General features: G+C 34.5%; 1 protein-coding gene across 2 annotated transcripts in view; it reads left to right on the top strand.

Moving 5' to 3' along the window:
- MIPOL1 (mirror-image polydactyly 1) overlaps window positions 1-27,821 on the top strand; it is a 320,903-nt gene that overhangs the window by 149,597 nt on the left and 143,485 nt on the right. For both annotated transcript variants that reach the window (XR_569429.2, XM_008693964.2), the window contains exon 10: window positions 10,365-10,472. Coding sequence is in view for 1 of the 2 variants with exons in the window: in XM_008693964.2 (XP_008692186.1) it covers window positions 10,365-10,472 (108 nt within the window). In the remaining variant the exon portion in view is untranslated. The remainder of the gene's footprint in view (window positions 1-10,364; window positions 10,473-27,821) is intronic.

A 27,821-nucleotide genomic window follows, 5' to 3' on the forward strand; every position in this document is an offset into this window, starting at 1 on the left:
TTTTCTCCACCCCGTCGGGGATGCCAATGATTCTGACATTGGAACGTTTCATTGAGTCAGTAATCTCATGTAACCTACATTCTTGAGAATGGATTTTTTTGAGCCAAGTTTCTATTTTAGCTTTGTCTTCTACTAACCCATCCTCCAATTCGCTGATACGTTCTTCTGCCTCATTCACCCTGTCTGTCAGAGCCTCTACTTTTAACTGCATTTGATTCATAGAATTTTTAATTTTTGCCAGATTCGCTCTCATTTCCGCCCTTAGAGATTCTATATTCTCATTAATATTTTCGTTAATACTTTTTTCGAGTCTACACATCATCTTGACCATTGTTACTCTGAATGCCATTTCTGATAATTTGGTTATATCCATATCCATTAGTTCTGTGGCAGAGGCCACAGACTTATTGTCTTTTCTTTGCTGGGGGGGATTTCTCCTTCTTGTCATTCTGATGAGAAGAGGTCGCGGGGTTGTCCACAGCCCAAATTATTGACCAGGACCCAGGCAGTGTGCACTTGTTTTATAGGGACCTTAGGTATGTGTGTGTCTTGATTTTTCAGCCTGCCTTCTGGGGCAGGAGCCTGCCAAGCCGATACTCAGGCAACCCTGTTTGGGTAGAGTCTCCGTGTCCCCTGCGAGGGGGGATGGGGATAGGCGCACTGTGAGCCGGTATTTCCAGGCTTTTGTTCTCTGGAGGCTTTCCCTGGCGGTTTGCTGTGCCTCTTCTGAGAGTCAGAGCAGCAGTTGCCAAATATCAGCCTCTGTCTCAGAACAGAGGGATCGCGGACCGTTCTCCACTGATGTTCTGGCCACTTTAATTCTGTTTCCTTTGGTGCTGCTCAACCCTGCAGTGTCCCGAGATGCGCCCCACACCCGGCGTCCCAGCCCTCACTTCCAGGGCCGGCATATCTCTGTCCTTTGTGTTTCTAACACCGCCAGCCGCCCCCGCGCTCTCTGGAGCTCCATTTTAGTGTGTTTCGCTTGCACTGCAGAGTTCCGGTTTTCAGTCTGGTCTCGCACGCTCCCCGGCTCACAGTCTCAGTCTGTTCTCTTGTGGGTGCTGATCCACAAGTCCGTCTGCTCCCCTGTGCAGGTGGCTATCGCTTCCTGGCGCCTGAGCTTGGCGGCTCCCTCCCCCTTCCGTTTATCTTCCGATACCTGTGCTCGGCTTCACAGCTCCCCGCTTCGTACCTCAATACTCATCCCTGGAGATGTTCATTTGTAGAGATCCAGATATATCTTCCTTTGTCTCAGGCTGATTCCGTGGATGTTCAGGGTGGTCTGGTACCTATCCAGCTCGACTCAGGGGACCAGCTGAAAAAGGGGACCCCTACTCCTCCATCTTAACTCCTCCCCCAGCCTGTATATGTTCTTTAAAGAAATGTTTGTATTCTGATTCTTTGCCCATTTTTGAGTTATGTGTTTATTCTCTGTCTTATTGAGTTATAACAGTTCTTTATTACACATACAAGCTTTTTATTACATATAGATCATTTGTAAAATTTCTCACTTTCTTAATGATATATGGGACAAAAATATTTTTATTGTGGTGAAGTCCACTTTATATTTTTTATTTAATGTCACTTAAAGGCTTAGAAGGTTATGCTTAACCCAGTGTCAACTAAGATTTACTCCTTTTTATCTTAAGATAAATTTTTACTCCTAAGATGTTTTCTCCTAAGATTTTTATAGTTTTGGCTTTTACATTTAGTTCTGTGATCAGTTTTAAGCTAATTCTTCTGTATGTCTTAAGAAAGTTGTCTAACTTCATTCTTTTGCTTGTGGCACTTGCTTGATTTTAGACCAGGACATCAGGTCAGTCCTTTAAGGAGAGGTAAGTCAGCAAATAGTGGTGCAACATCTGGGTGTCAGTATGGAACAGAAAGGACTCTTCCTTCATGCTGTAATCAAAAATAAAGTCAAGGCCTTGTAGACCTAAACAAGAAAGCTAAAACTTGAGAGATATTGTTAGAAACTTGAGGAAAATAGCTTTATCACATTGGGATAGTCACGCATTTTTAAAAGGACAAATAACTCCAATCATAATGAAAAAATTGATAAATCTGCCTTTGATAAAATTAAAAATTAATATTCCTCAAAGGCCGACTTTAAGAAAATGAAAAGGTAAGCCATAGCCTGGGAGAAAATATTTGCAATTCATGTATCTGACAGAAGACTTATATTAAATATGTTTAAATAATTCCCACAAATAGATAATAAGATAAACAACCCTCCCCTAAAAATGGGCAGAAGACCAGAAGAGAAACTTCACAAATGTCCAGTGAACACATGAAAATATTATAATTTGTGAATAAAAAAATACAAATTTAAATGTGATACTACATCACATGCATTATGGCATCTGAAATTTAAAAAACTGACAACCTGGTAAGGATGTCAGCAACCAAAATTCTGATCTATTGCTAATGTGAGTATAAGATGGTACAACCTGTTTTGAAAACTGTTTGGCAGTTTCTTATACAGTGGAACAATATCCTCTGTGACATAGCAATTCCGTTTCTAGATGTTTACCCAAGGAAAATGAAAACAAATACACATTGTAAGACTTTCAGAGGAATGTTTATAGGAGCCCATTCATAATATCCAAACAATGAAAACAACTCAAGTACCATTTCATTAACAGGAAAATAGATTACTGTATATCCATAAATGGAATACTGTTTTGCATGAAAAAAATGAACTATTTACTCACACAAACAGATGAATTTCCAATATATAGTAGATTGAAATAAGTCAGACAAAAGATTACGGACCAGTAGGTGAAATAATCCATGGTATTTCAAATCAAAATAATGGTAGTTTATGGCTCTCAATGCAGATAAGCTGAAAGAGGGTAGTTGTCCAGATTTATAAATTTGTCAAAAAATAAATCAAGTATACATTCAAAATCTGTGCATTTTACTCTATATAATTTTCATCTAAGATAAAACCCCTACAATGGTTTGGCTTATGAGGTATGGCACAAGTCTTCCATTTGCTTTGATACATTTTTTTCTCTACTTGTCTGTTTTCTTTCTTCTCGTTTTTGGCCCTGTTTTTCCTATCTAGAATCTTGGTGTCTTACTACTATCCTTTTTCTTTTTATGGCCCTACTTGCATTACCATACTGCTGCTGTACCCCAAACTTTTAAAGACGTTGACTGTATGCTTCTTAATTGGGAGTTAATTGAAAGGCATATCATTAAATAGTCATTGTTTGCATTTATAATTTTTCATCTTAGGAAACATAGAGCTATTTTTCATATCTCTATATATTGGAAATTAGTTATATTTCCTTTCATATACTTTTTTCAGATATTTTTATGTTGAATTTATGCTTATAGGTGTATGATCGCCTAAATATTGTTTAGTGTGTATTAAACAAAATATTATTTAATGTCTTTAATTTTCAAAGGAAATTAATATAAAAAAATAAGGTTTCTTTAAATGAAATTCACACTATTTATTTAATGAACATGCATTAGATAGCTTCAGTGAACCAGGTGCTAGGTTTGCCCAAGGATCATAAGCATTTATGAGGGATAGTGCCGAGCAGATGGAGAATTTAGCATGTCCAAATTAGAGCAAAGTGTGCAGTTGGGGAGGAATGAGAAAATATGAAATGGGTCTGGGTCATGAAATGCTGCTGTTATTTTCCAAAACTTGGTTTTAATTCTGGAAGCAATGGGAGAGCCAATAAAGCATACCAAGATAGGGTAGGTAGGAGTTAGTTTGATCAATCAGAGATGTAGTCTAGAAATAGCTCTCTGAAATATTTATTAGCTCTGAGATGCAACCTGAAAACACATGCACTCATTGGGTATGAATGAACTGTGTTAAAAGATAATAATTCTATATACTAGCTAGTCCATATTCCATTCTGATCTATGTTGAATATTTTCTTATGTCAGATCTATGTACTACTTTAAAAATTATCTGTATCTGTAATTGTTCAAAGTTCAAATTTTAAAATGTCATCATCGTTAACTTTTTCTGTAGTCCTGTTTCCATTCCTTTTGCTATTGGACATATTTGTGCACACTATACGTTTTTGTGATAAACTGAATTACACTGCATGAAATTGAATCCTTCTTATCAGTTGCATGACTTTGAAAAAGTTATTATTACTCTCTGCTTCTACTTTCTTCTATTATAATATCTAACTCATAGGGTCCACATGAAGATCTACTGATTAACACATGTACAGTGCTTAGAACAGGACCTGGCACATACTAATTTTTGCTAATAGTTGATTGACTATCATTAATAGTATGTGTATTAACCTTTATTCTGTGTAGACATGCAAACCATCATTTTTTCAAATGAATAACTTTTTATGAATACAGCTCATATAATAAACAGTACTATTAAAATGGTATTTTAATAACAGCATACTAAATAAATACCTACATACATGTTGATACCTTTAAAAATAATTGTCATGTTTACTAATCCTTTTACTTTGTGATTTAAAACATTTCATCTTTTTTTGAATAATTCAGTAGTTTAAAATGAGTATGGGGGTGCCTGGGTTTCTCAGTGGGTTAAGTGTCTGACCTTGATTTAGCTCAGGTCTCAGTCTCAGGGTCATGACTTCAAGCCCGGTGTTGGGCTCCACGTTGGGCATGGAGCCTACTTTAAAAAATGAGTAGAAATTACCGTATTTTTAAATCCTTAGTTATTTACTTTCTTATGGTGTTTTTGAAATGTGTATATGTAATTAAGATATATATATGTATAAATCTGTAGAAACGTGTCATTGCCCGGCATGTTGCCTGGTGGGTGCTGGTATATTGTCTAGTGGGTGCTTAATGAAATTTACCAAATAACTCTGTTTTCTGTATGTTTTATATGTGTGTGTATGTGTGCGTATATACACACATCAGCTACAGTACATGTGGTTTTAGAGACTCGTTCACATAATTATTGTTTTTCTTTTTTAATCTTTGGTATTTTTAAAGCTCTGAGTATTGTATTCATTTAAACCAAGTTATTGAAATTTTTCCAGGGCTTTGAAGAAACAAAGCCTTTGAATTTGAAAACTTTTTATTCCAAGTTATTGCAGTGTGAGAAAAGCATTCTAGTTATTGTTTTTAAATCTAAAATGAAGTGATTTTTAAAGATTCTTCTAAATGAAGAAGAATAAAAACTTATTTATATAATCCTAAGTGCTTCCAAACATCTGCAGTTCAAAGTACATAATTCACATTGACACCAAAGTGTAGTTTCTGTTTTGACTGGAAGAGTCTGGTATTATTTTTTGTCTGCAAAGGAAAGAATTGTATAGCATCCAAGGGAGAAGACATTTGATTGTATGCAATCAAAATGATCTGTGACTGAAAGCAGATTGCATAGGAGGAGAAATGGCAGCTGTTAAAAACTTATACAATATTAGAGAACTTTTTGCTAAAAACATAAGGCATGGTAATCTTTCAGAAACTAAAAGTAAAACAACCATAACAATGTATTGTCTGCTTGGTTTAATTCTTCAGAATTTACAGTAACAAGTAAGAGGAAATTACTGCTGAAAATAGATATTAAATATGGACCAAATTTAGTTTATAAAAATTTGCCATCGGTTTTTATGTTGTGTATATTTAGTTCACTTGCATTATAGAATTAGTTTTGTTTATAGAGAAAAATTTAATCCTTTCCCTCTTATCAGTGAACTTCGAAACCATAGAATCTCTGATCCCCTGAGATATTTCTACCTTGCTACAACTGTCCAGCCTTTTTATTTATATTCCCCACTCATTTATTCCTTCTCATGTTATTTTGAAGGAAATTTACCAGACATAATATCCTTTTTATCTGTAAATTTTATTGTGTCTTTCTAAAAGATCACCTGTTGCTTAAAACATAACCACAATATCATTATCACAACAAAAATATTAACAAGGAATATTGAGAAACATCTGATTAGTTTTCAAATTCCAGTGATCTCATAAATATTGTAACTTTCTGTTTTGAATCTATATTTAATAAGAATTATACATTACAAATGATTGAATTGAGTCAACACTATTTTTAATGTATAGATTCTGTTTCTCTTTTTATCCTTTAAATTTTTAAATTTTATTTATTCATTTATTTTTAAGTAGGCTCCTCGCCCAGTGTGGAGCCCAATGCAGGGCTTGAACTCTCAATCCTGAGATTAAGACCTGTATGCCTAACTGACTGAGCCACCCTGAGGCCCCATTGGAATTTTTTTTTTTAAATGAGTCATTTTTCTTGTAGAGTTACCTCGTTTATTCATTGCATCTCTTTAGTGTCATTTAAAATGTTCCTCTCTATTCTATACATATGCCGATTTGCTCTATAGGCTTGAGCAGATTTATATTAATTTTTATTACCAAGACTGCAGGTGGTTTTGTTTTTTATCTGGGAATACACGTTGGTTTGTGAATAGCAGTTTCAGTGCTATATTAATGAACTCTTAGTATAGTAATGATTTCAAAATTGTGAAATTGTAACATTCCCTTTTTTTATTAGCTTGAATACTTCTGTAGTATTGTAGTATTGTTTGATTACTTAGTGGTTAAGTTTTATCAGAAAGGGTAGATAAATTCTTGGCTTACTAGTATTCCCGAACAGTGGTATAGTTTTTTAAAAATTTTATTGTCATTACAAACTCAATAATTTAAACATATAATGTGTGTTACAATGTATTTCAGTTACTATCCTTATTTGATCATATTCTCTTCTTTTTAGCTGGTGGGGGACTTTTCAAGTTGTCTCCTGAGTCCTCTCTGAGTCTCTTTGATAGTCCCTCAGTACTGATAGTTAATACAAAACTTCTGCTAAGAACATGTGTTCTTGGATCATATTGTACATTTCTTGTCCCAGAGCTGGAGTCAGCCATATATCCACAGAGTTCTCTATTTTTATTAAGAAATGGTACTTGGACCCACAGGGTAGGTCCTGGGAGTACTCATTGCTACTGGATTTCGTGTTATTTCTACCCTTTTCAGTGGGCAAAACTAGGAAATACAGAAACACACGTATTTTTTAAGGATAAAACTGTATCCTCGTACTGACGCTTCCACTTCAAATTCTGTACTAAAGGGTTTTTTACTTAACTTATTTTATCTTTCATCTTTATCTTTTGTCTCATATGAGAATCCTAGTTCTCAAGGACTGTAACAGTATAAAGATAGCATTTATCTAAATTCCATTTGAGTATTAAAAAAATTTTAAGGGTACACAACTAATGAATCATCGAGCCTTACATCGAAAACCGGGGATGTACTGTATGGTGACTAACATAATATAATAAAAAATCATTATTAATTAAAAAAAAAAAATTTTAAGGGGCACCTGGGTGGTTCAGTTGGTTAAACGTCTAGCTCTTGATTTTGGCTCAGGTCATGATCTCGAGGTCCTAGGATCAAGCCACATCCAGCTCCCCGCTCCAGTGGGGAGTCTGCTTGTCTCCCTCTCGTTTCATCCCTACCCCGACTCAAGCGCTCTCGCTCTCTCTATATATAAAATAAAATAAATCTTTACAAAAATAAAAATAAAACAAATTTTAAGTATAAAAGAATGTAAGAAACCTCCTAGGTCTCAATTTATTAACTAGAACTTTTAAGGATATTAATATTTGGCAGAATATGATCAGGGAAAATATCGTGTTACTTTTAATTGTGTTACTTCAAAATGAAACTCTAAAACCATATTAGAAATTATATTACTTGATTTAGGGACATACATTTTCTGTAGCATTTGTCTTGTTTCTTTTCATTCATTAAAGTAGGGAGGAGCCCTAAACACTTGAAAGTATAGCCCTTTAGGACACTTGCTAGTTTGGTCCCTGGGCCTTATTTTCTATCCCTCTTGTCCTTCATGGCCATGAAAACTGAGCCCAGGTATGCAATGTGGATAAATACCCTCAGGTTCAAAAATAGCTTTATTGTTCTTAAGCCATACTTCTCTGTTTGGCTATAGTATTTTGTATTTTGTGGATCATGTAGGTAGGAAAGAAATCTCTATCCTTGGGTTATTTCTGATTTGCTTAGGAACACAAAAAAATAAGTGGTCAGGCAACTTATGACCATGATTTCTCACTTTCTCCAGAGAGACCCTTGATGTTTCTACCTTTTCTCCTGTATTCTTCCTTTTTCTCCTCTTTCAGCTTATAAAATCATGTTCCCCAAATAAGCCCAACTCAGATGTCATCTGCTCCATGAAACATTTTTTTATCCCATAGCCAAATTATCTACCCCACCTTTGTAACCTCATAGTCATATTTAGTCGTTCCATTTACGTACTTAATATGTAATAATTTAGTATTAAAATTAATTGAAGATGTAGAGGATGATTCTAGTAAAGAATACTTCTACTAGATTGTGATGCTCACTGCTATGTCTTATTCATTTTTATGCCTCGTGATTTGTATCTTCAGAGAACTCATTTGTATTTTGGTTGCATTTGTATACTTGAATTGTTATAGGCTAAAAAGGGACAGCTGTAGAGTTTAATGTATAAATCATGTGTTCCTTCCAAATAAAGGCCAGATGATGTCATGTCACAAAGGTTTCATTCAAATAATTTTTAAAAATGTGATGTGTGAATGTGAAGTGGTCACACAGCACATGTTGGAATAGACATGGCAACCTGAAATGATCTGCCACCATATCAGTCAATACTGTATTATATTTACAGAATTTAATTTCAACAAAACTTTATCTGCTAAGTTAAATATTTTAAAGTCTTGATTTTGTGATTATTATTTTACTTCATTTATAAATGTGTTTTGGTTTTATAATTACAAATGCAGGAGGCATGTATACTTGATGTTACATTTGTTTTTGTTTTTTGTTGTGGTTTTTTCTTGTTTTTTTAAGATTTTATTTATTTATTTGGTAGAGAGAGAGAGGGAACACAAGCAGGGGAGTGGGAGAGGGAGAAGCAGGCTTCCCCCTGAGCAGGGAGCCTGATGCAGGCTGAATCCCAGGACTCTGGGATCATGACCTGAGCCGAAGGCAGATGCTTAACGACTGAGCCACCCAGGTGCCCCTTGATGTTATATTTGTGAAACATCATTATATAAGTCAATATCACCTGTTTGGTAAAACTTCTTTTAAATGGATTTGTATACTTACTCAAGGAGGAGAAATACTAATATAGACTGAAGAATATTATATAGGTCAGAGGCAAAAGAAATCAATGTCAGATGCCAATTTGGATTATGACTGTATCTGAATTGTATCATAGTAATGATTTTTAATTCATTAGGTCAACTAGCCATTTGTCAAATAATCTAGAATTAATTTTGTCTAGGTCTTGAATCAGTATGTGTATTTACATATTGGTTGATACTTAAATATGCTAATTTTTTAGGTTTTTTGTTTGTTTTTTTTTTTTAATAATCTCTACCTCCAGCCCGGGGCTCAAACTCATGACCCCAAGAGCAAGAGTTGCATGCTCTGTCCAACTGAGCCAGCCAGGCAATCCTTAAATATTCTAATTTAAAAATAGATGACTTAAGGAGTGATTTTTAACTTTTTCCTGAAACATGGGTTTAGTACTGTATTCCTTTAGCTAATTCCCCAAATATCTTCATATGGTCCTGATTTACAACACATCACTTTATATCCTGTACAATTATTGTATGAAATATTTGATATATTTATATGAAGATCTTGTATTCAAATGGCATAGTACTTCAGTTATTTTTTCAGCATAGATGCCCATTTATGCTTTTATTTATAATTTTTTTAATTTATATTTTCACATATTCCCAGTAGGTCAGAATGTCATTTCATATGTTTGTTATCACTTGTTTTACTTAAAAATAAGGTTTAGTCAAAATAGAAATTAAAAACACTTGTTTCCTTAGTTGTTTCCTAACCTTGTAGCACTCTGTAGTTAATACTTTTATCCTTATACAATTGTTTCTTTAGATGTTTCTAAAAATCTGAAAAACCTCTTACCGTATATTTTATAATTGTTTTTTTTTAAACTTAATAAAAATTCATCACAGAATATCATATTGTGGTTTAAGTAGAACCCCATTTGACTTTTAGAAGCATGCTTTTATTCAGCCAGAAGATATATAATAAAAACCATTTGATCCGTGAAGAAAACATTTTTCAATGTAGTTTAATCTTAATTTTATGAAAAAATAAGTATTTTTCTAATTTTATGGCAGTATTTAGATTAATAAAAGACAAAATTGCAATTGAATTGCCAGACTACAAACATACGTTCATATTCATCATTACTTTTAACTTACTATTCTTGTTGCAAAAGATACCTTGTCTTTTAGAGAACGCAGTGGTATTATTTACATTAATTCATGTGGCTTGTTTGAAAAAAAAATGCTATAACTCCTTTACTTAATGGGATTCTTCCCCTGTGGCAGTGCAAACGGCTAGAGCAGGAGCTTCATCATCTGAAAGAGCAGAACCAGACTTCAGCAAACAACATGAGACATCTGACTGCTGAAAACAATCAAGAACGTGCTCTGAAGGTAAATCTCCGTTCCTTCTTACAGGCAAATTAAGGTTGTAAGCCCTTGGTGCCAGCTTTCTGTGCTGCATATATCAGTTGTGTACATTTCAGCAGAAGTGAGCTGTGGTGTTTGCCAACAACCCCTTCTTTAAACACAGATACAGCACCCTTCTGTTATGGTATTATTTTATTTCGTGTATGTGTACATGAAAACAACGTATTTTCTGAATTTTGAGTGGTGGTATATTAATACTTTGGGTACATGTTCATTCCGTTCCTGATTTTATGATATACTGTTATCTTTTGTAGTTAGTAAAAAGTGGCCACACTAAAAGGAAAAAAAATAAACCATGAGCCTTTTCTTCACATCAATATTTATTACACTAATCTTGTGATACTATTAACCCACAGAACTGACAGTCCCTGAAGGGTATGTGAATATGTTTGGGAATTGAAATCATTCTCAAAATGTTACTTATTGCAAAAAAAGAAAGAAAATTTAGTCTACTAGAACTTGAAACAAGGGAAGTGTATGCTTCACGACAAGAGGTTCTGTTTCATTGTAATAGAGATCCAATAATCACGAAAAAGGACGTCATTTTGATTCTACTAATTACATATTTTTTCTTACGGTACTTATATGACTTTCCATTCTCCTTCTTTGTCTTTGTCCCAATTTGTAGCATATCACCTGTGACCTAGTTGTGGTTCCTGCCCTCAAGGTGCTTACTTTCTCATTTACTGGTTAAAAATAAAAACAAAACATATCCACAGGAAACAGAAAAGATTCATCATTGTTGTGTTTGTGCAGTAAGAAAAAAATGTACTATCAAGAAAATTGTATTGTACTTTGTTATCTTAAATTCGTTTTTGCTACAGATTATAGGAGAATATTAGGGCATTAGCAGTGTAACTCACTAAACCAGAATTATCTACCAAAATTCAGAAAAATGGTGACATTTTGAAGTAGACAATATTTTTTGTCTATCCAAAAAGTGTGAAGTTCGGTTGAAATCTGATTTTTCTACAAATGTGTTTAGCTTCATTTTGAAATTCTCGGTGAGTAGTTAGGAGCTTATAATAACTTTGTTGTCATTTTTAATGCACTTTCTCTTTTTTTCTCTCAAATTTATAGACTAGAACGATAAATTGGAAAGAAAAGAAATGTAGATTCTTGATCACTTTTTAATTACCCCAAGGAATTTACCATGATATGATTAAAATTTAGTGTAATAATATTTTCAAATATATACTTGCAAATTAAAAGCAACTTTGTTTTAAAGGCAGCTTCCATAATATGTGCCAATTTATTATCAGCATTAGAGGACAGATTTCATGTATTGTATGTGACATGGCTATTTCCATATAAAACAGACCTGGAATTAAAATTCTAGTTCGTTAAGTACGTAATAATACCACAGTCCTTATTCTGGCTTTGTGTGTGTGTGTGTATTTGTTTTAAATTGAATTAAATGGCACCTGCTATTTATGGAGAGGAAGAAACGCACATTTCTAAGAGGTTATTAAAATTAGAAGGTTAGATGTAAACCAAAAAAACCAGGAAGTTCAAAACCAAACAGAACGAAATCCCTATAAAATAGAAATCTCTAGAAACTATAGACTATGTAAAACAATAAATAAACAAAGCTACATTTTTACCCCTGACGAATATACTATGTTAAAATCTTTTCTAGTTTCTCACGTTTTTCGCAAAAGTGTCAGATTTTTCTGTTGCCTTTTAATCTTTCCTAACTTCATCCATTCACTAACCAACTTAATTTTTTGTAGAGTTAGGATGGGAGGAAGAATTTTTAAAAACTCATCAATTTAATCTTTTTAAAGCTCCTGTGTTCATTTTAGCTCTTTTAAAAATGTCTATCTTGTGTAACACTGGCTTTGAATCATTTTTTAGTTATTTTATGCTATACTTCCTCATGAGAAATCTTAAATTTATTATATATTTATATCTACTTTATTCTGAATCATTTTTAAAAAATTATTCTTAACTTCCAGAGATGATGTTCTTTTTTTGGTGCTTTGGTTATTACATGCTGTATCTTCAAGTTGCCATATAAGTTATGAATAATAAATTTATTACCAAGCTATCTGATGAATCAACTTTTCATCTTCTTTCTCAGCAGTATGCCTGTCTTTTACAGTCCACTTACAAGTATCATTTTTTTGTTGTTGTTAACTCATTCAATATTTAGTATCTAAATAAGCTTTAGGAAGAAATTTTAAGAAGAGTCTATTTCTAGGAGCTTTCAATCGGTCAATAATATTTCTAGCATTTTAACATAAGTAGTACTATTATTGATATCAGTAAAAGGTAAATTTGACTAGGATAAGAGCTGAAAATTTTATGCTTTTTTTAATTGTATAATGCTGAAATTCATAAAGGAAACAGTACTGGGGATATGTTTGGGAAAAATCCAAATTAATGATCATACATTATATAGAACTTTCCAATTAATTATGGCAAATACATGATTATCATACAAGGAAATACTTTATTATATCATAGTGCTGTTCAAATAATAAATCTTTGTTTATTCTAATAACCTGGAAATTATTTCTAAATTATTTTTTGTGGTAGAGCATAAAATTGGATTTTTGCTGATCATATAAGCATTGTTTTTGAAGTAGCATGGAATTATACTAGCTAAATTTGCTAGCATGGCATTTTTCCCCTACTTTTATAATGTTTGCAGTTTTCCCTAATAACAAGTAAAACACAATGGTACATAAAGGATGAAGGGCTAAATTTATGCTGATACTAGTCTATACCTTGAGAGTAACTTTAAAAAAACAAAAGAGCTTATTTTCTAATTTAAAATAAATTTTACCTCTTTATGTTAAGAAATTGGTTTCTTGAAGAAGAGTTTTGGACATTTAATGTTTTTGAATAAATTTACATTAACCATAAATATGTAGACATCAGACAATAAGAAATTTCACATATACTGCCTTTTTATCCCTCTTCCATTTTATTTATCTTCTTTATCATACATCTTTAACTTCCTACAGTTGGGCTTCTCCACTGTAATTCCATTGAAAACCATTCATTCTTAGATTATAAGTGACTTCTGATGATTAAACTTGTGAAACTTATTCTCTATCCTACTCAGTATCCTAGTCAATGTAACTAGAACACATTTCCCTTTTGTTGGCCCTGCCCTTTTAAAAACTTTCCTAGAGTTCTGTATTGCTACATCCTCATCATTTTTTTCTTTGATTGCTGTTATTTAGCTGGTGCCTCCTTTTTTCTACCTAGTTATGTGATTAGACCCTTATTGTTCTTTAAAAAAAAAAAATTTTTTTTTTAGAGCAGTTGTAGATTCCCAGCAAAATTGAGCAGAGTGCAGAGTTCCCACATAACTCCTGCCTTCACACTTGCACATGCCCACAGCACCCAACACCAGAGTGGTATATTTGTTACAGTTCACGAATCTGTATCAGTATAACCCACAGTCCAGAGTTTACATTAAGGGTCACTCTTAGTCTGTACATTCTTCTGTGCATTCTAACAATTGTACATGACACATACCTACCATTGTGGCTCATACAGAAGTTTCTATCTAAAAATCCTCTGTGCTCTGCCTATTTATTTTTCTCTCCTCCTAATACCTGCCAGCCATTAATCTTTTTACTGTCTCCATAGTTTTGCCTTTTCCACAATGTCATATGGTTGGAGTCATATAGTATGTATTCATTTAAACTTTCACCATACCTTTTGATGGCTTTGTAGCTCGTTTGTTTTAGTGTTTAATATTACATTTTCTGGGTGTACACGGTTTATCTACTCGCCTACTGAAGGATATCTTGGTTGCTTCCAGATTTTGGCTTATGAACATCCATTTGCAGAATTTTTTGGACATACATTCTTCAACTCATTTGGATAAATACCAAGGACCGCAATTGCTGGATTGTATGATAAGAATATATTTAGTTTTGTAAGAAACTACCAAACTCTCTTCCAAAGTAGCTGTACCATTTTTCATTCCTTCTAGTAATGATTGAGTTTTTCTTGTTTCACTTTCTTGCCAGTATTTGGAGTTTCTTTTATTGTAGGCTTGTTTGTTCTAATTTCATGCATTCCTGTAATATCACCTATTATATATGTCCTAATGACTACCTCTTCTGTCCTTCCACTTAGATATCTTAATGTTTCCTTAACCTCAGCAAGTTTGAAAACAAATCCCTAATTTGACTCCCTAAGCCTTTTCTCCCCGGAAAGAAGTCAGGACCTGAGACTAACACTATTGACTGTATAACTCAACATTTATTCCCAATCATATTCTCCTTTGTTTGTCTTTACTATAGAAGCAGGAGAAGTTAAACACTTTCTTAGTCTTTCTTTTTGCCAGTGTGACATAAGAGGAATTCTGCAGCAGGGGAGAGAGAAGTTGGAGTGTCTCTGGAAAGGTTTTTGTTTCCCTCACATAGGACAGATGTAGCAGGCACCATTCCTTTTTTTCTTATTACCTTGAACACTTCCTCCCTTCCTGGAAGTACAGCAACCACTTTATAGCCATGAAGAAAACACCAAATGAAGCTGGCCATTAACATCAGTTGAGCGCCTTAGCCAGTGAGCTACTTTGAGAACATTAAGCACCCATACCCTGATTTCTTTTTCTGGTGATAGATATACCCTTAATTGCTTTTAATAGTTTTCCATTATTTACTTCCAAATTGATCAATTAATATCTATTAATCAATGATACTACCATGCTCCATAGACATGTAGGCTAATACAGTTGACATAATTTTCATATTCTTTTTAGGCTGTCATCCACCACAAAGCAATGGAGCATCCAGTATGGTCAATTCTGTAACAATTATTTCTCTCCTATTTTCCCTCCTATTTTATTATCTTACCTCTACTTACAGGTCCATGATCTAGACAATAATAGCATAGACACACCTCATTTTATTGTGCAACACTTTATTGCCCTTCACAGATAATACATTTTCTGCAAATTGAAGGTTTGTGGCAACCCTATGCCAAACAAGTCTATTGGAGCCATTTTTTTTTCAACAGCATTTGCTCACTTTGTGTCTCTGAGTCACATTTTGTTAAGTCTTGTGCAATATTTCAAACTTTTTCATTAGTGTTGTATTTGTTATGGTGATCTGTGATCAATGATTACAACTCACTGAAAGCTCAGGTGATGATTAGCATTTTTTAACAATATTTTTTAATTAAGGTATGTACATTTTGTCTTTTTATGCTATTGCACACTTACTAGACTATGGTATAGTGTAAACATAACTTTTATATGCACCGGGAAATAAAAAAAATTCATTTGACTTGCTCTGTTGCAAGATTCACTTTATTGCAGGGGTCTAGAACAAAACCCATAATATTTCTGAAGTATGCCCGTACCCTCCTAACTTTTCTGACCTCAGTTTCTCACCTCTCTAACCAGTTGTCACTTTCATTTGCTATCATTCTAAAACACAAGTGACACTTTGCTACTCAAAAACTTTCACTGTCTTGCATTGTCAACAGTATGAGAAAATAGAGATATCCTGAATGACCCTTCTGATAAAAAAAAATGAAAAGGATGGCTAAAAGTTATAATTTAAGTATATTTTACAACAACATTATAGAGAAGGCAGGAAGATAAGGAATTTACAAAGGCCTAAAACAAAGTAGAAATGGGGGCAGGATGTTGGGGAGGGGAACATGAGAATTAAGTGATTGCCTGAAGTTGTCTTTCACTCTGAGAGCATTTGTCAAACCTCTGTGAATTTTCCATTTTAATGGTTTCAAGGGCAAGACAAACAAGAGATAGAGCCTGGAGCCTGTTTAAGCCAGAGAGTGTAATGAGATATCCTCTCTTGAAGCTGGTATTGTAATGGCCACACCATTAGTGTTTAGGTGAACAAGAGTCAAGCCCTTCCTGCAAAATAAGGTAACAAAGGAATTTGACTTTCTTGACTATGGAGGGGGTGAAATCACTGAGAATTCATCTTCCTTGGCCAACTTTTGGGCAGGCAGGTTTAGAACCACACAAGTTGCCTGAATTCTTGCTATTTGTGTAGTTCTATAAGCTGAGGATTTAATCGAAGTAGTCCTACCCTGGAGGGGCCCATAGACCACAAACCAAAACAAATTACCTTCCAGTTAGCCTCTAATATTTATTATAGATAAAATTTCAAAGACCCAGAGCTATCAAAAAACACATAAGAGAAAAAAGCACTTCTAATGAAAGTTAGTGAAAACATAAGGCAACAGAATCATACACATACTTCAACAACAAATAGTTCAGGTATTCTATTAGTCACAGAATATAACAAGTATTTAAGTAATATCTTTAAAAAGAGATGCTTGAAAATAAGAGCAAGGAAAATGACCAAAAATGATTGAGTGAATTTGAGAAAACTAATGAGATTGAATTTACAGAATTAATAAAATAATTAAAATTAAACAGCAGATAGGTTTAACAGCAGATTACATAGACTGTAAGAAACTAATAATGAACAGAAAGATAGATCTGAACCAAGTACTTCTGGAAGCCAGAAAGATGAAGAAATGAAAAATATAAAATAGATGTTAAAGGACACAAAAGATAGAATGAAAAGATCTAAAATAAATCATTTAGAATTCTAGAGTATTAATATAGGGAACAGGGAAAAGGCAAGATACAGAGAAATCATGACTGAGCATCTTCCAGAATGGTCAAATGACAAAAGCCTTAGATCTAGGGATACCAAATGAATTCCAAGTATGACATATTAGGAGAAACTGCAGAACACTGAAGTTAAAGCCCTTAAAAACAACCATTAGAAAAGACATATTTAACAAAGGAATAGCATTTAGACTCACTGACTTCTCAATAGTAATAATGGAATAATTTCTTGAATACCCTGAAAGCAACAATGGGGATAATTCCTTAAATATGCAGAGAGAAAGGAACTGTCAAGAGCAAGAGTGAAATAATGGTCAGATAAATAAAAAAACTTCATTTGCTTTCTGTTATGTATAGAATATAATCCAAACCTCCTAATTTAAGACTTCAGAATTTAAGATTCCACACTACAATTTTAGCCTGTTTTTTTTTTTAATTTTCCTTCTTCGTTCTTTCTTTTACTTTCCTTTTTACCTTACTTTTTTTTTTTAAAACTATTTCTCTCTTTGTAGTATTGAGAAACCCTAACCATCCCCCACTACTTCCTACATGTGTCATGTTCTTTAATTTCCTCTGGTCTTTACTTTAGTTGTGACTTTTATTTAATTCTGTCTCTAGTATTAGTCGATTGCTTACGTGTCATCTCTAAATCAAAAACTTCTTAGCATAGGGATCATAGCCTTTTCAGGTTGCTGTTCTCTTGGAATTTAGCACATTGTTGAACTCATTATATAATCACTAAGTTTTTTAAATCAAATTAGTTTTAACCAACCTAGTTGAAGTCAACATATTTATTAAGTATTTACTAAGTTAAAGACAAGGAGGATATGGAGTTATTCCAGAATAATGTCTTCATAGTCACTAACTGGGCTCAATTAAAACTCTCTAGAAAGATTTCTGTCTTGTGCTAAAGTTTCTTCACTCATGAATTGAACAATGCAGTGTCAGGAATTCCAGTTTTTCACTATTGGCTTAAAAATATCAATAGAAGAGATTTTTGTTCATGCATTTTTTTCCTTTGCTATTCAGAGTTCACTGCAGGATAAGCTCTTTTAAGAGACTGAGTAAATAGCAAGCACTATTAATTACATTTGATAGTAAATAATATAATTTCTTATGATGAAATCATATATTGAGATGAGTTATTAGTCATTTGCCTGTACTGGCCATGTTAATGGGCTATCTTTGATATGCCCAGATGATATAACCTTTTTACTGTCTGTGTGGTATGGCTTTAGATTATTTTCTAGTGAATAACTGCAGTAATAGATTTTGAATTTAAAATCCTGAATTTTCCCATTTATTAGCTATTTAGCATTGGGAAAGTCTAAGCTTTGGCTCCTACATTTGTAAGATAATGTCAGCAAATATATTGTACAATTGAGAAAATGTATGGACAATCTATAAAGTAGGACACATTATTCCATATGGTGTGGTAGTAGAAAGAACATTTGTGTAGATGTCAGACACCTGTTTTCTTGTCTTTCCTGTACCGCGAACAAACTATGATCTTGTCAAATTATTTTACATCTTTAAAACGAGGTTAAGTAACATTCAGAGTCAATTAAATTGGAAGATGTGATTTTATAAATTGGTAGTGTTATATCATAGATATATATTTATGAGATGATGAATTCAGGCCCACATAGATTCTGTATTAAGGGAAGACCAGCCCATTTTAAGCTAATATGGTCTTAGGTAGGACAACCATATAATTTATCTTTAAACTAAGACATTTTTTAGAACAAAAGAAATATGATTAAAAATTATACCAGGACAAAGGGATGTGGCTACAAAATGGGGTGGCACAATGGATCCTGTATCGTTAGAACAGTTCTTTGTCTTTGCTTGTGGTGGTGGTTACATCTACATGTGATAAAATTGCATAGAACCAGGGGCGCCTGGGTGGCACAGCGGTTAAGCGTCTGCCTTCGGCTCAGGGCATGATCCCAGCGTTATGGGATCGAGCCCCACATCAGGCTCCTCTGCAATGAGCCTGCTTCTTCCTCTCCCACTTCCCCTGCTTGTGTTCCCTCTCTCGCTGGCTGTCTCTATCTCTGTCAAATAAATAAATAAAAAATCTTTAAAAAAAAAAAATTGCATAGAACCAAACACACATACACACACACACGTGCATGTGAGCTAGTGAAGTCTACATAAGCTGCATGGGCTGTGCCACGGTGGCAGTTTCCTGGTTTGGGTATTATGCTATGATTATACAAGATAATAACCATCAGAGGAGGTCAGATACAGGATGCATGGGATCTACGCATATGTCTTTTTTTTTTTTCTTTAAGATTTATTTGACAGAGATAGAGACAGCCAGTGAGAGAGGGAACACAGGCAGGGGGAGTGGGAGAGGAAGAAGCAGGCTCATAGCAGAGGAGCCTGATGTGGGGCTCGATCCCATAACGCCGGGATCACGCCCTGAGCCGAAGGCAGACACTTAACGACTGCGCCACCCAGGTGCCCCGTCTTTTTCTTTAACTTCCTGTGAATTTACAATTAGTTCAAAAAATAATAAGTCATTTTTAAAAAAGCAAGTCATTCATCCATCTCAGGCTCAAGGAGAGGAATTCCACAAGGGCATGAATACCAGGAGGCAAAGATCGTTAGGGGCCATGTTAAAGGCTGCCTATCACAACTTGGATGTAAAGAAACACCACAATTCAGTATGCCCAAAACCAAACTCATGATCATACCCTGAAAACCTGTTCATTCTGCAGGTTCTATCTCAAAAGAGGATGTCCACCTTACTGGCAGCTTAGGCCAAACTCCTGGGGTTAACCTTGATTTCTCTGTCTCACACTCCACATTCCAACTGTAAACAAATTCTCTTGGCTCTACTTTTGGTGCATATCAAGAATCAGTCACTTCCCATCATTTCCACTGCTACTCCTACCTTTCAGGCCTCCATCATCTCTTGCCTAGATTATTGCAAAGCCTACTAGTGGTTTCTTATTTCCATCCTTACCTCCTCTATTCTCAACACAGCCTCCAGGACCATCCTATTAAAATATAAATCAGATCACATTACTCCTCTGCTAAGAACCTTTAAGTGGCTTGCCATTTCACTCAGAGAATAAACCTACAAGACCTCTTGATCTGGCCCTCAGTTTCCTCCTTGGCACCATCCTGAACTTTAGTCATACTCCTCTCCTGCTGTTCCACAAACATACCAGGCATGCTTGCATCTGAAGGCCTTTGTACTATCTGTTCCTACTCCCAAGCATCACTCGCCCCCCCAAATATTCACATGGCTTACTTTCTTAACTCCTTCAAGTCTGTCCAAATGCCCCCTTTCAGTGAGGGCTTCACAAGTGTTTTTTCTATCCCCTTCCCTGCTTTTACTCCAGAATACTTATCTTCCAAGAAAGTATATATTTTACTTATGTATTATATTTACTGTCCATTTTCTCGATAGAAATGACTGCTCCATGATCAAGGATTTTTGTTTACTTTGTACACTTCTGTATCTATTGATGATATTAAAAATATTTGACAGTCGGAGATACTAACCAACCATAACAGATGCCAACTGTTAACAATTTCTATGGCTGTTCCTATGCATAGCAGCTGAAACCAGCTCTAACTGAATCTTCTACAAGTACACATAGTAGCCCCTGAGTAAATAACTCTTAAGGGAATTAATACCACATGCAACTTAGTATCTGGCTTTCCCTACTTAACACTTCATAAGCATTTTCCAGGATACTTACTGTATGAATATCACCTTAATGTACTACATAATTTGCAATGCACAGATGCACCATCATTTTAACTCTTCCCTTAATGTTGAATATTTAGGTTGCTTGTAGCTTTACATTCTTAACACCACTGTGAAAAATATTTCTGTATATTTAAAATATTTTGTGTAGTTTAATATTTAACCATATTTAGCAAACAAAAATTTGATTATTTTTCAAATTTTTATTTTTAGTAAAGCAAATAGTTTTCAAAGCCAAATGATTCTAGGGGCACCTGGGTGGCTCAATCCGTTATGCACCTGACTCTTAATTTCAGTCCAGGTCATGATCTCAGGGTCATGAGATCTAGCCGTACATTGGTCTCTGTGCTGGGCATGGAGCCTGCTTAAGATACTCTCTCTCTTTCTCAGCCTGTTTAAGATACTCTCTCTCTTTCTCCGTCTGCCCCTCTGCACCCCCTTAAAAAAATGCCAAATGATTCTATAAGGATTCTAATAAATAAGGCAGTGTCTCATCTTACCTCTTCTGATTTCTGCTCCACAGGGGGAAAAAAAAAATAACTTTCAACTCTTTCAGCCATTTATTCTGTATCTGTACTATATTTCTAAGTGAAAAGCTTATAGTTTTTTTTCCATTTTTTGTTATTCATTGATTCCCTCCTATAAAGATGATGATGTAACTTTGTTAGATTAGTGCTTAGTATTACATTATTATAATATTCATAACTGACCATGTAGTATTCCTCAGACATCTCTGCAAGAATTGTATTTTATGTCATGACCCAGATAGTATACAAACATACAAATATAAAACTAAAGCAAAATAAAATGTAAGGAAATAATACATACTCTAATTGACATATTTGTATTCAGACATGTTAAATTCTGTTTAATTTTTTTTGAAACCTAATGCTGGTTGTGACCCTCTGAATAAACTGGGTGACAAGTCTCCCATGGGTGTTTTGTGTTTCTACGTGTTTTGTGAACAGAGGCACAATTGACCTTTGCTCTGAAATATGTTCTGGAGGATATTTGCTTAGCAAACAGTCTTGGAAGATAGAGATAGTGTCTCCCTCTGTAGCAGAAGGCAGATTTGTTTCCTCTCCCTCTGAAGCAGAGGTCATGTAAGTTTGCAGTATATTATAAAAGATTTGGCTTCCCTGAGTTTGAATTTCTTCAGCTATAATGCAGTCCCACTGTGTGTGCAATATCCAACTTTTCCCTTTCATATTGTCCCCATGGGAAGTGGGAAGCAAAGACCACCAATACAAACATGAAGCTTAAGCGTTTGTGCTATGTCTGAGTAAAGTTCTTTGGGATGCAGAATTCTTGTCCTCTGCCAGTATGCACGAAACTGGCAGGCTAATTTGTTAGCCTACAAGTAGGATAAAAATATTTCATCCTTCACACCCTTCACAGTTCCTTTCTTTTTTTAATATTTTGTCTTCCTCAGAATTATAATCTGGATTTCTTTATTTGTATACTGTGTATCACTAATACATCCACACACTCTCTACTAGATATAAATATCTTGTTAATACATTCAAATATTTCAGGTAACCTAAAACTATTACTTTTTTTTTTCTTTTTAAGGATCTGAACTGATTGTCCTATAGGACATTATGCATCTTACATTACCTACCTTCAGTGTAACTCTGTGGCTTCCTTTAGTTTCTCCTATGTTGGATCACCTGTTTCCTGTATCTCATTTTGCTTGTCTTACTCTTTCATTTTGATGGAGCATACTTCCTAATAGTTTCCTGGGAAAGGATACGCGTGAGTTAAATTTTTAAAGATTCTGTGGTATTTCTTCAAGATAGATTTTAGAAGCAGAGTACTTGAATAACAGGATGAACATTTAAATTCAGATTCCTAGACTCACTTTCAGGATTACCAAGGCAGAATATTTGACAAAAGACCCAAAAAGCTTGTGCTTTAATTTTATTGTTTTTGAAACTTCTAAAAATTGAATTTCTCTTTTAGAATTTATACATCCATTAAAACCACAATGAGATACCATGTCATACATATTAGAATGGCTACATAAAAAAAGACTCGCAATACCAAATGTTGATGAGATGTGCAGAAACAATCCCTCGCACACTACTGGTAGAAATGTAAAATGATAACAGCTGCTTTGGCAAATACTTTACCAGTTTCTTATAGAGATATATTTAATACGGGTGGCTCAGTTGGTTAACCATCTGCCTTCAGCTCAGGTCATGATCCAGGCTCCTGGGATCGAGCCCCGTGTCATACTCCCTGCTCAGCAGGGAGTCTGCTTCTCCCTCTGCCCTTCCCGAGCCCCACCTGACCTCACACTCGCTCTCTTTCTCTCTCTCTCAAATAAATAAATAAAATCTTAAAAAAAGAAGAAGAAGAAGAAATATATTTAGCATATTATCCAGCTATTGCACTCCTGGGTCTCACTCTAGAGAAATGAAAATTTATATTCACAAAAATGATGTACAAAAATGTTCATAGCAACTTTTATTTGTAATTGGCCAAAACTAGAAAGAAGCTAGATATCCTTTAGTAGGTCAATGGATCAACATCCACACAATCAACTATGATTCATAAATAAAAAGGAAAAATTTACTGATATATGCAACACCTTTGGTGGTTCTCATTATGTTGAATGAGAAAAGCCAATATCAAAGGGTTGTATCTATATGATCCCAATTATATAACAGTCCCAAAGTGACAAAATCATTATGATAGAGAACAGATCAGTGGTTTCTTGGAGTTAGGTGGAAGAGCTTGAGTATGACTATTAAAGTCCAACAGGGAGTTTCTGTATAGTGTTGTAACAACTCTGTAGTCAGATTTTATAATATTAAAATGTCATAAAATTACATATCTGGGAGGGAAGATGTAAAAACAGATGAAATCCATATAAGGTCTATAGCTGAGTTAATAGTATTGTGTCAATGTCAGTTTCCTGGTTTTGACAATACACTATGGTACATATATGATATTACTACTGGGAGAAGTTAAATGAAGGCTATGCAGGATCTCTGTACTCTTTGCAAGTTCTTTTGGGTCTTGAATTATTGCAAAATAGGAAGTTACTTTAAAAGTTATACATGCTCACCATAGCCAGTGAAACAAATGCTAAGATATATAAATAAAACTTAATAATATCCCCTTGGCCCTCTCACAGTTCTTAGACTTGCCAAATTAATCTTGACCAGGAATTACAATAGTGGATCTCCTCATCTTATTACCTGATTTTAGTGGAAATAGATTCTATGTCATACTAAATTAGTTTGACATTTACCATGGGATTTTCCCTTTTTCTTCATAGTCTCAGTTTGATAGTTCCAATATGTGGGTCATCTCTGAGTCTGGTTTTGTGATTATTTTGTTGCTTTACATTTTTGTTTTGTTTTGCATTTGCTTTCATGCACCTCATGATTTTTTACTGAATGCTGGACATTGTCAGTAGAACAATAGTTTTCCTGTCAGGCCAGTAGAATGAGCATTGAGTTGTTCTACTCAGGAGTTGAACTAGATTTGTTTTTTGTTGTTGTTTTGTTACTGTCAGTGCATCATAGGTTTCAAATTGCTTCTAGTAACAGGTTGCTATTGCCTTGTGCTCAAGATGGAAGCCCAGATGCTGGAGGATTTTTCTCAGTGTTCATGCTCCACCCTTAGTTTTCAGTTGAACCTATGTGCTTAACCTCAGAGAGTGTCTCACTCTACACTGTTGCCTTTCTTCCAGCAGTAGAATTCCATTTATAGTCTGATGTTGGAGGACTGAGAGTCCTCTGCTTCAATTTTAGACAGTCCCTTTATGCTTGGGCTTTGGAGTGGGGCTTTCTTAGAATTCTTTTCCGTGGCAGCCAAACTCTGACTTGTATCCCTGGGTGGTATTGTGTTTGAGAGACCTTCCTGCCCCTTACCAAGTTTTAGAAGCTATCTAATGTTATTGGTATAAGATCCTGGAGGCAGGTCTATTTCCTGCCACTAACCCAGAAATAGGAGTTCTTATTTCTACCATTCCCAAGCAGTGGGTTTTTCCTGTGTCCCGAGGACTTCACTGCTCTTCTTTCAGCTGTAGATGGCTTTTGCTCTATCCATAGAAAGGTGTGGTTGTAGATAGGAGGTGGAGTAGGGTGGGAAGGGATTTGTTCCTTCGTAGCAGCAACCAGTCTCTACTCCTACATACACTGCATGTGAGTATCACTGAGGGAAGCTATCTCTGGTTTCCTACTCTGGCCTTGATATTTTCCATGTGTACCTAATGGAGCAGTGTGGGAAAGAGCCTACTAGTAAGTGCAAACCCCTTTTGTCAGGGATTTCTAGGGCTGTCTGTGATAGCTGGCCATTCTTCCCAGGTTCTGCCCAAGGTAAGCTAGTCTGTGCATCCCATTTCTCCTTGGAGTCTTCTCCCTCATTGAAATTAAGACTGTTTGGTTGCCCTGTAAACTTAGCTAGATCTAATGAGCTCTAGAAAATTTATGACTCTGTGCATTGTACAGCTTTTCTTATAGTTTACATAGTATGACAGTTGTTCTGGTTTTCTGCATCAGAGTCATGATCATTATCTCTACTATTGGATTTTGATAAATACTGTTTTGTCGTATTTAACTAATTTCTTTCTAGAATACTTTTGAAGTTTGTATTAGTAGATATAACAAATTTTATTGAGTTCTTGATATTGAACACTTCCTTGAATAAACTCTTGGATTTGATTTGTCATTGTTTTTTTGAGAATTTAAAAAATTATATTTATAACCATCTGCCCTCATGTAGCATTCACTGAGTGCCAGGCAGTGTTACTAATACTTTACATATGATAAAGTACTTAAAACTCAAAGTGACCCTCTGAGATAGGTGTTATGATTATTCCTAATTTTATAGGTAAAGAAACTGAATAATATGGGTTACTTGACTTAACCAATATTATGGATAATAATAATTGGTAGACCCAGACAGATCTGAACTCTCTCCAAAATTTACAGGCTTGAGAATAAATGAAATTGACCTGGAGCTTCTTGCTTTGTTTTGTTTTGGTTTTTCACTGTCAGAGTTTTGTTAAGAGTGAGTTTGAATTTTTTTTTCATATGTTCAGTGGATGTGTGCGTGTGAATATAAATAAATCTATGTATTTGTCTGTTTATATGTTTTCCTCATTTTTTTCTTGATTTTTGTTTGCTTTATCTTGGTCCTTCGTCCCTGAGTTTTTTGTTTTGTTTGCATTTTATAGCTTTATTGATACATACTTCATATACCATAAAATTCACTTTAGAGTGTATTATTTTAGTATATTCACAGACTTGTTCACCCATCACTGCAAACTAATTTTAGAAAATTTTCAACGCATGCCAGTAACATCTCACACACGTTAGCTGTCATTTCCCCATTCCTTCCAACATTCTTCTCCCATTCCTAAGCAACCACTAATCTGCTATTTCTATAGATCAGTCTATCCTGGATATTTCATGTAAATGAAATCATTAAATATATGGTCATTTGTGACTGACTTCTTCACTTGGCACAATATTTTCAAGGTTTATGCATGTTATAGCATGTATCATTACTTCATTTCTTTTTATTGATACATGATACTCATTGTGTAAATACACTGTATACTATTATCAGTTCATTAGCTCATGGACATTTAGGTTGTTTCTGCTTTGGGGCTATTATGAATAATGTTGCTATGAACATTTGTGTACAATTTTTTGTTTGGACATATGTTTTCATTTTTCTTAGTTACATACCTAAAAGTGGAATTGCTGGGTTATATGGTAACTCTGTGTTTAGCATTTTGAAGTTTTGCCAAACTGTTCTTTAAGTGGACGCACCATTTTACGTTCTTACCAACCATGTATAAATTTTCTACATCCTCACCAAGATTGTCTTGTCTTTTCTATTGTAGCCATCCTATTGGGTGTGAGGTGGTATCTCATTGTAGTTTTAATTTGCATTTCCCTAATGAGTAAGGATGTTGACCATCTTTTCATATACCTATTGGCCATTTGTACATTTTTAGAGATATGTCTGTCAGATCTCTTTTGCCCATTTTTGAATTGGATTATTGTCTTTTCATTGTTGAGTTAGAAGATTCCTTTATATATTTGGTATACAAGCCCCTTGTCAGGTATATGATTTGCAAGTAGTTTTCCAATTCTGTGGGTTGTCTTTTCGCTTTTTTTGATGGTGTTCTTTAACAAACAAAAGCTTTTGATTTTGATTAAATTCAATTTATCTATTTCTTCCTTTTGGTTGCCAGTGCTTTTGGTTCTGATCTAAGAAGGCTTCACCTAACTCAAAATCACAAAGATTTACATCTGTGTTTTCTTCTAGGGGTTTTATAGTTTTAGCTCTAACATTTACATCTATGACCAATTTTGAGTTAATTTGGAGATATTGTATAAGTTAGGGTTCAAATGCTTTCTTTTAAATGTGGATATCCAGTTGTGTCTGTACCATTTGCTGGGAAAAAAAAAAAAAAGATGATTCTTTCCCTATTGGATTGTCTTGACACCCCCCTCCAAAGTCATTTGACCATATATATGAGAGTTTAGTTCTGGACTCTAAATTCCCACTTTGTTTTTGTTTTTGAAGATTGTTCTGGCTGTGTCAGTTTTGATGCTAATATTACTAGCTTAATGAATGGCATAATTTTTATTTTTAACTGGTCTTGACAAGTTTAAATTGAATTGGAATGGTTATGTACCACTGGAAGCCAGTGATTCCAGGCCTCTTTTTTCTCTATATTACTATTACTGTATTTTAAATAAAAGTAATTTACCAATATGTCACTTGGTGCATAAGTGACATAGTGAGAAATATAGTGGCAAGAAATTAGTTTGAGAAGGGAGAGAATGATACCAGATCTTGTACAAGTTGTAGTTCAAATTATTGAAGCATATGGGAATACTCAGAGGTCAGATGTAGAAGAAGTGAAATAAATGGAACAATAATGATTTCCAACGTTTGGCTCTTGGTGCACAGAAATAAGTGGTTCACAGAGGAGACTGAGAAGAAATAGATAAGAAGATGACCCAGAGATTGT

Source organism: Ursus maritimus, unplaced genomic scaffold, assembly GCF_017311325.1.
Source record: "Ursus maritimus isolate PB19 unplaced genomic scaffold, ASM1731132v1 scaffold_36, whole genome shotgun sequence".
NCBI classification, from domain to species: Eukaryota; Metazoa; Chordata; class Mammalia; order Carnivora; family Ursidae; genus Ursus; species Ursus maritimus.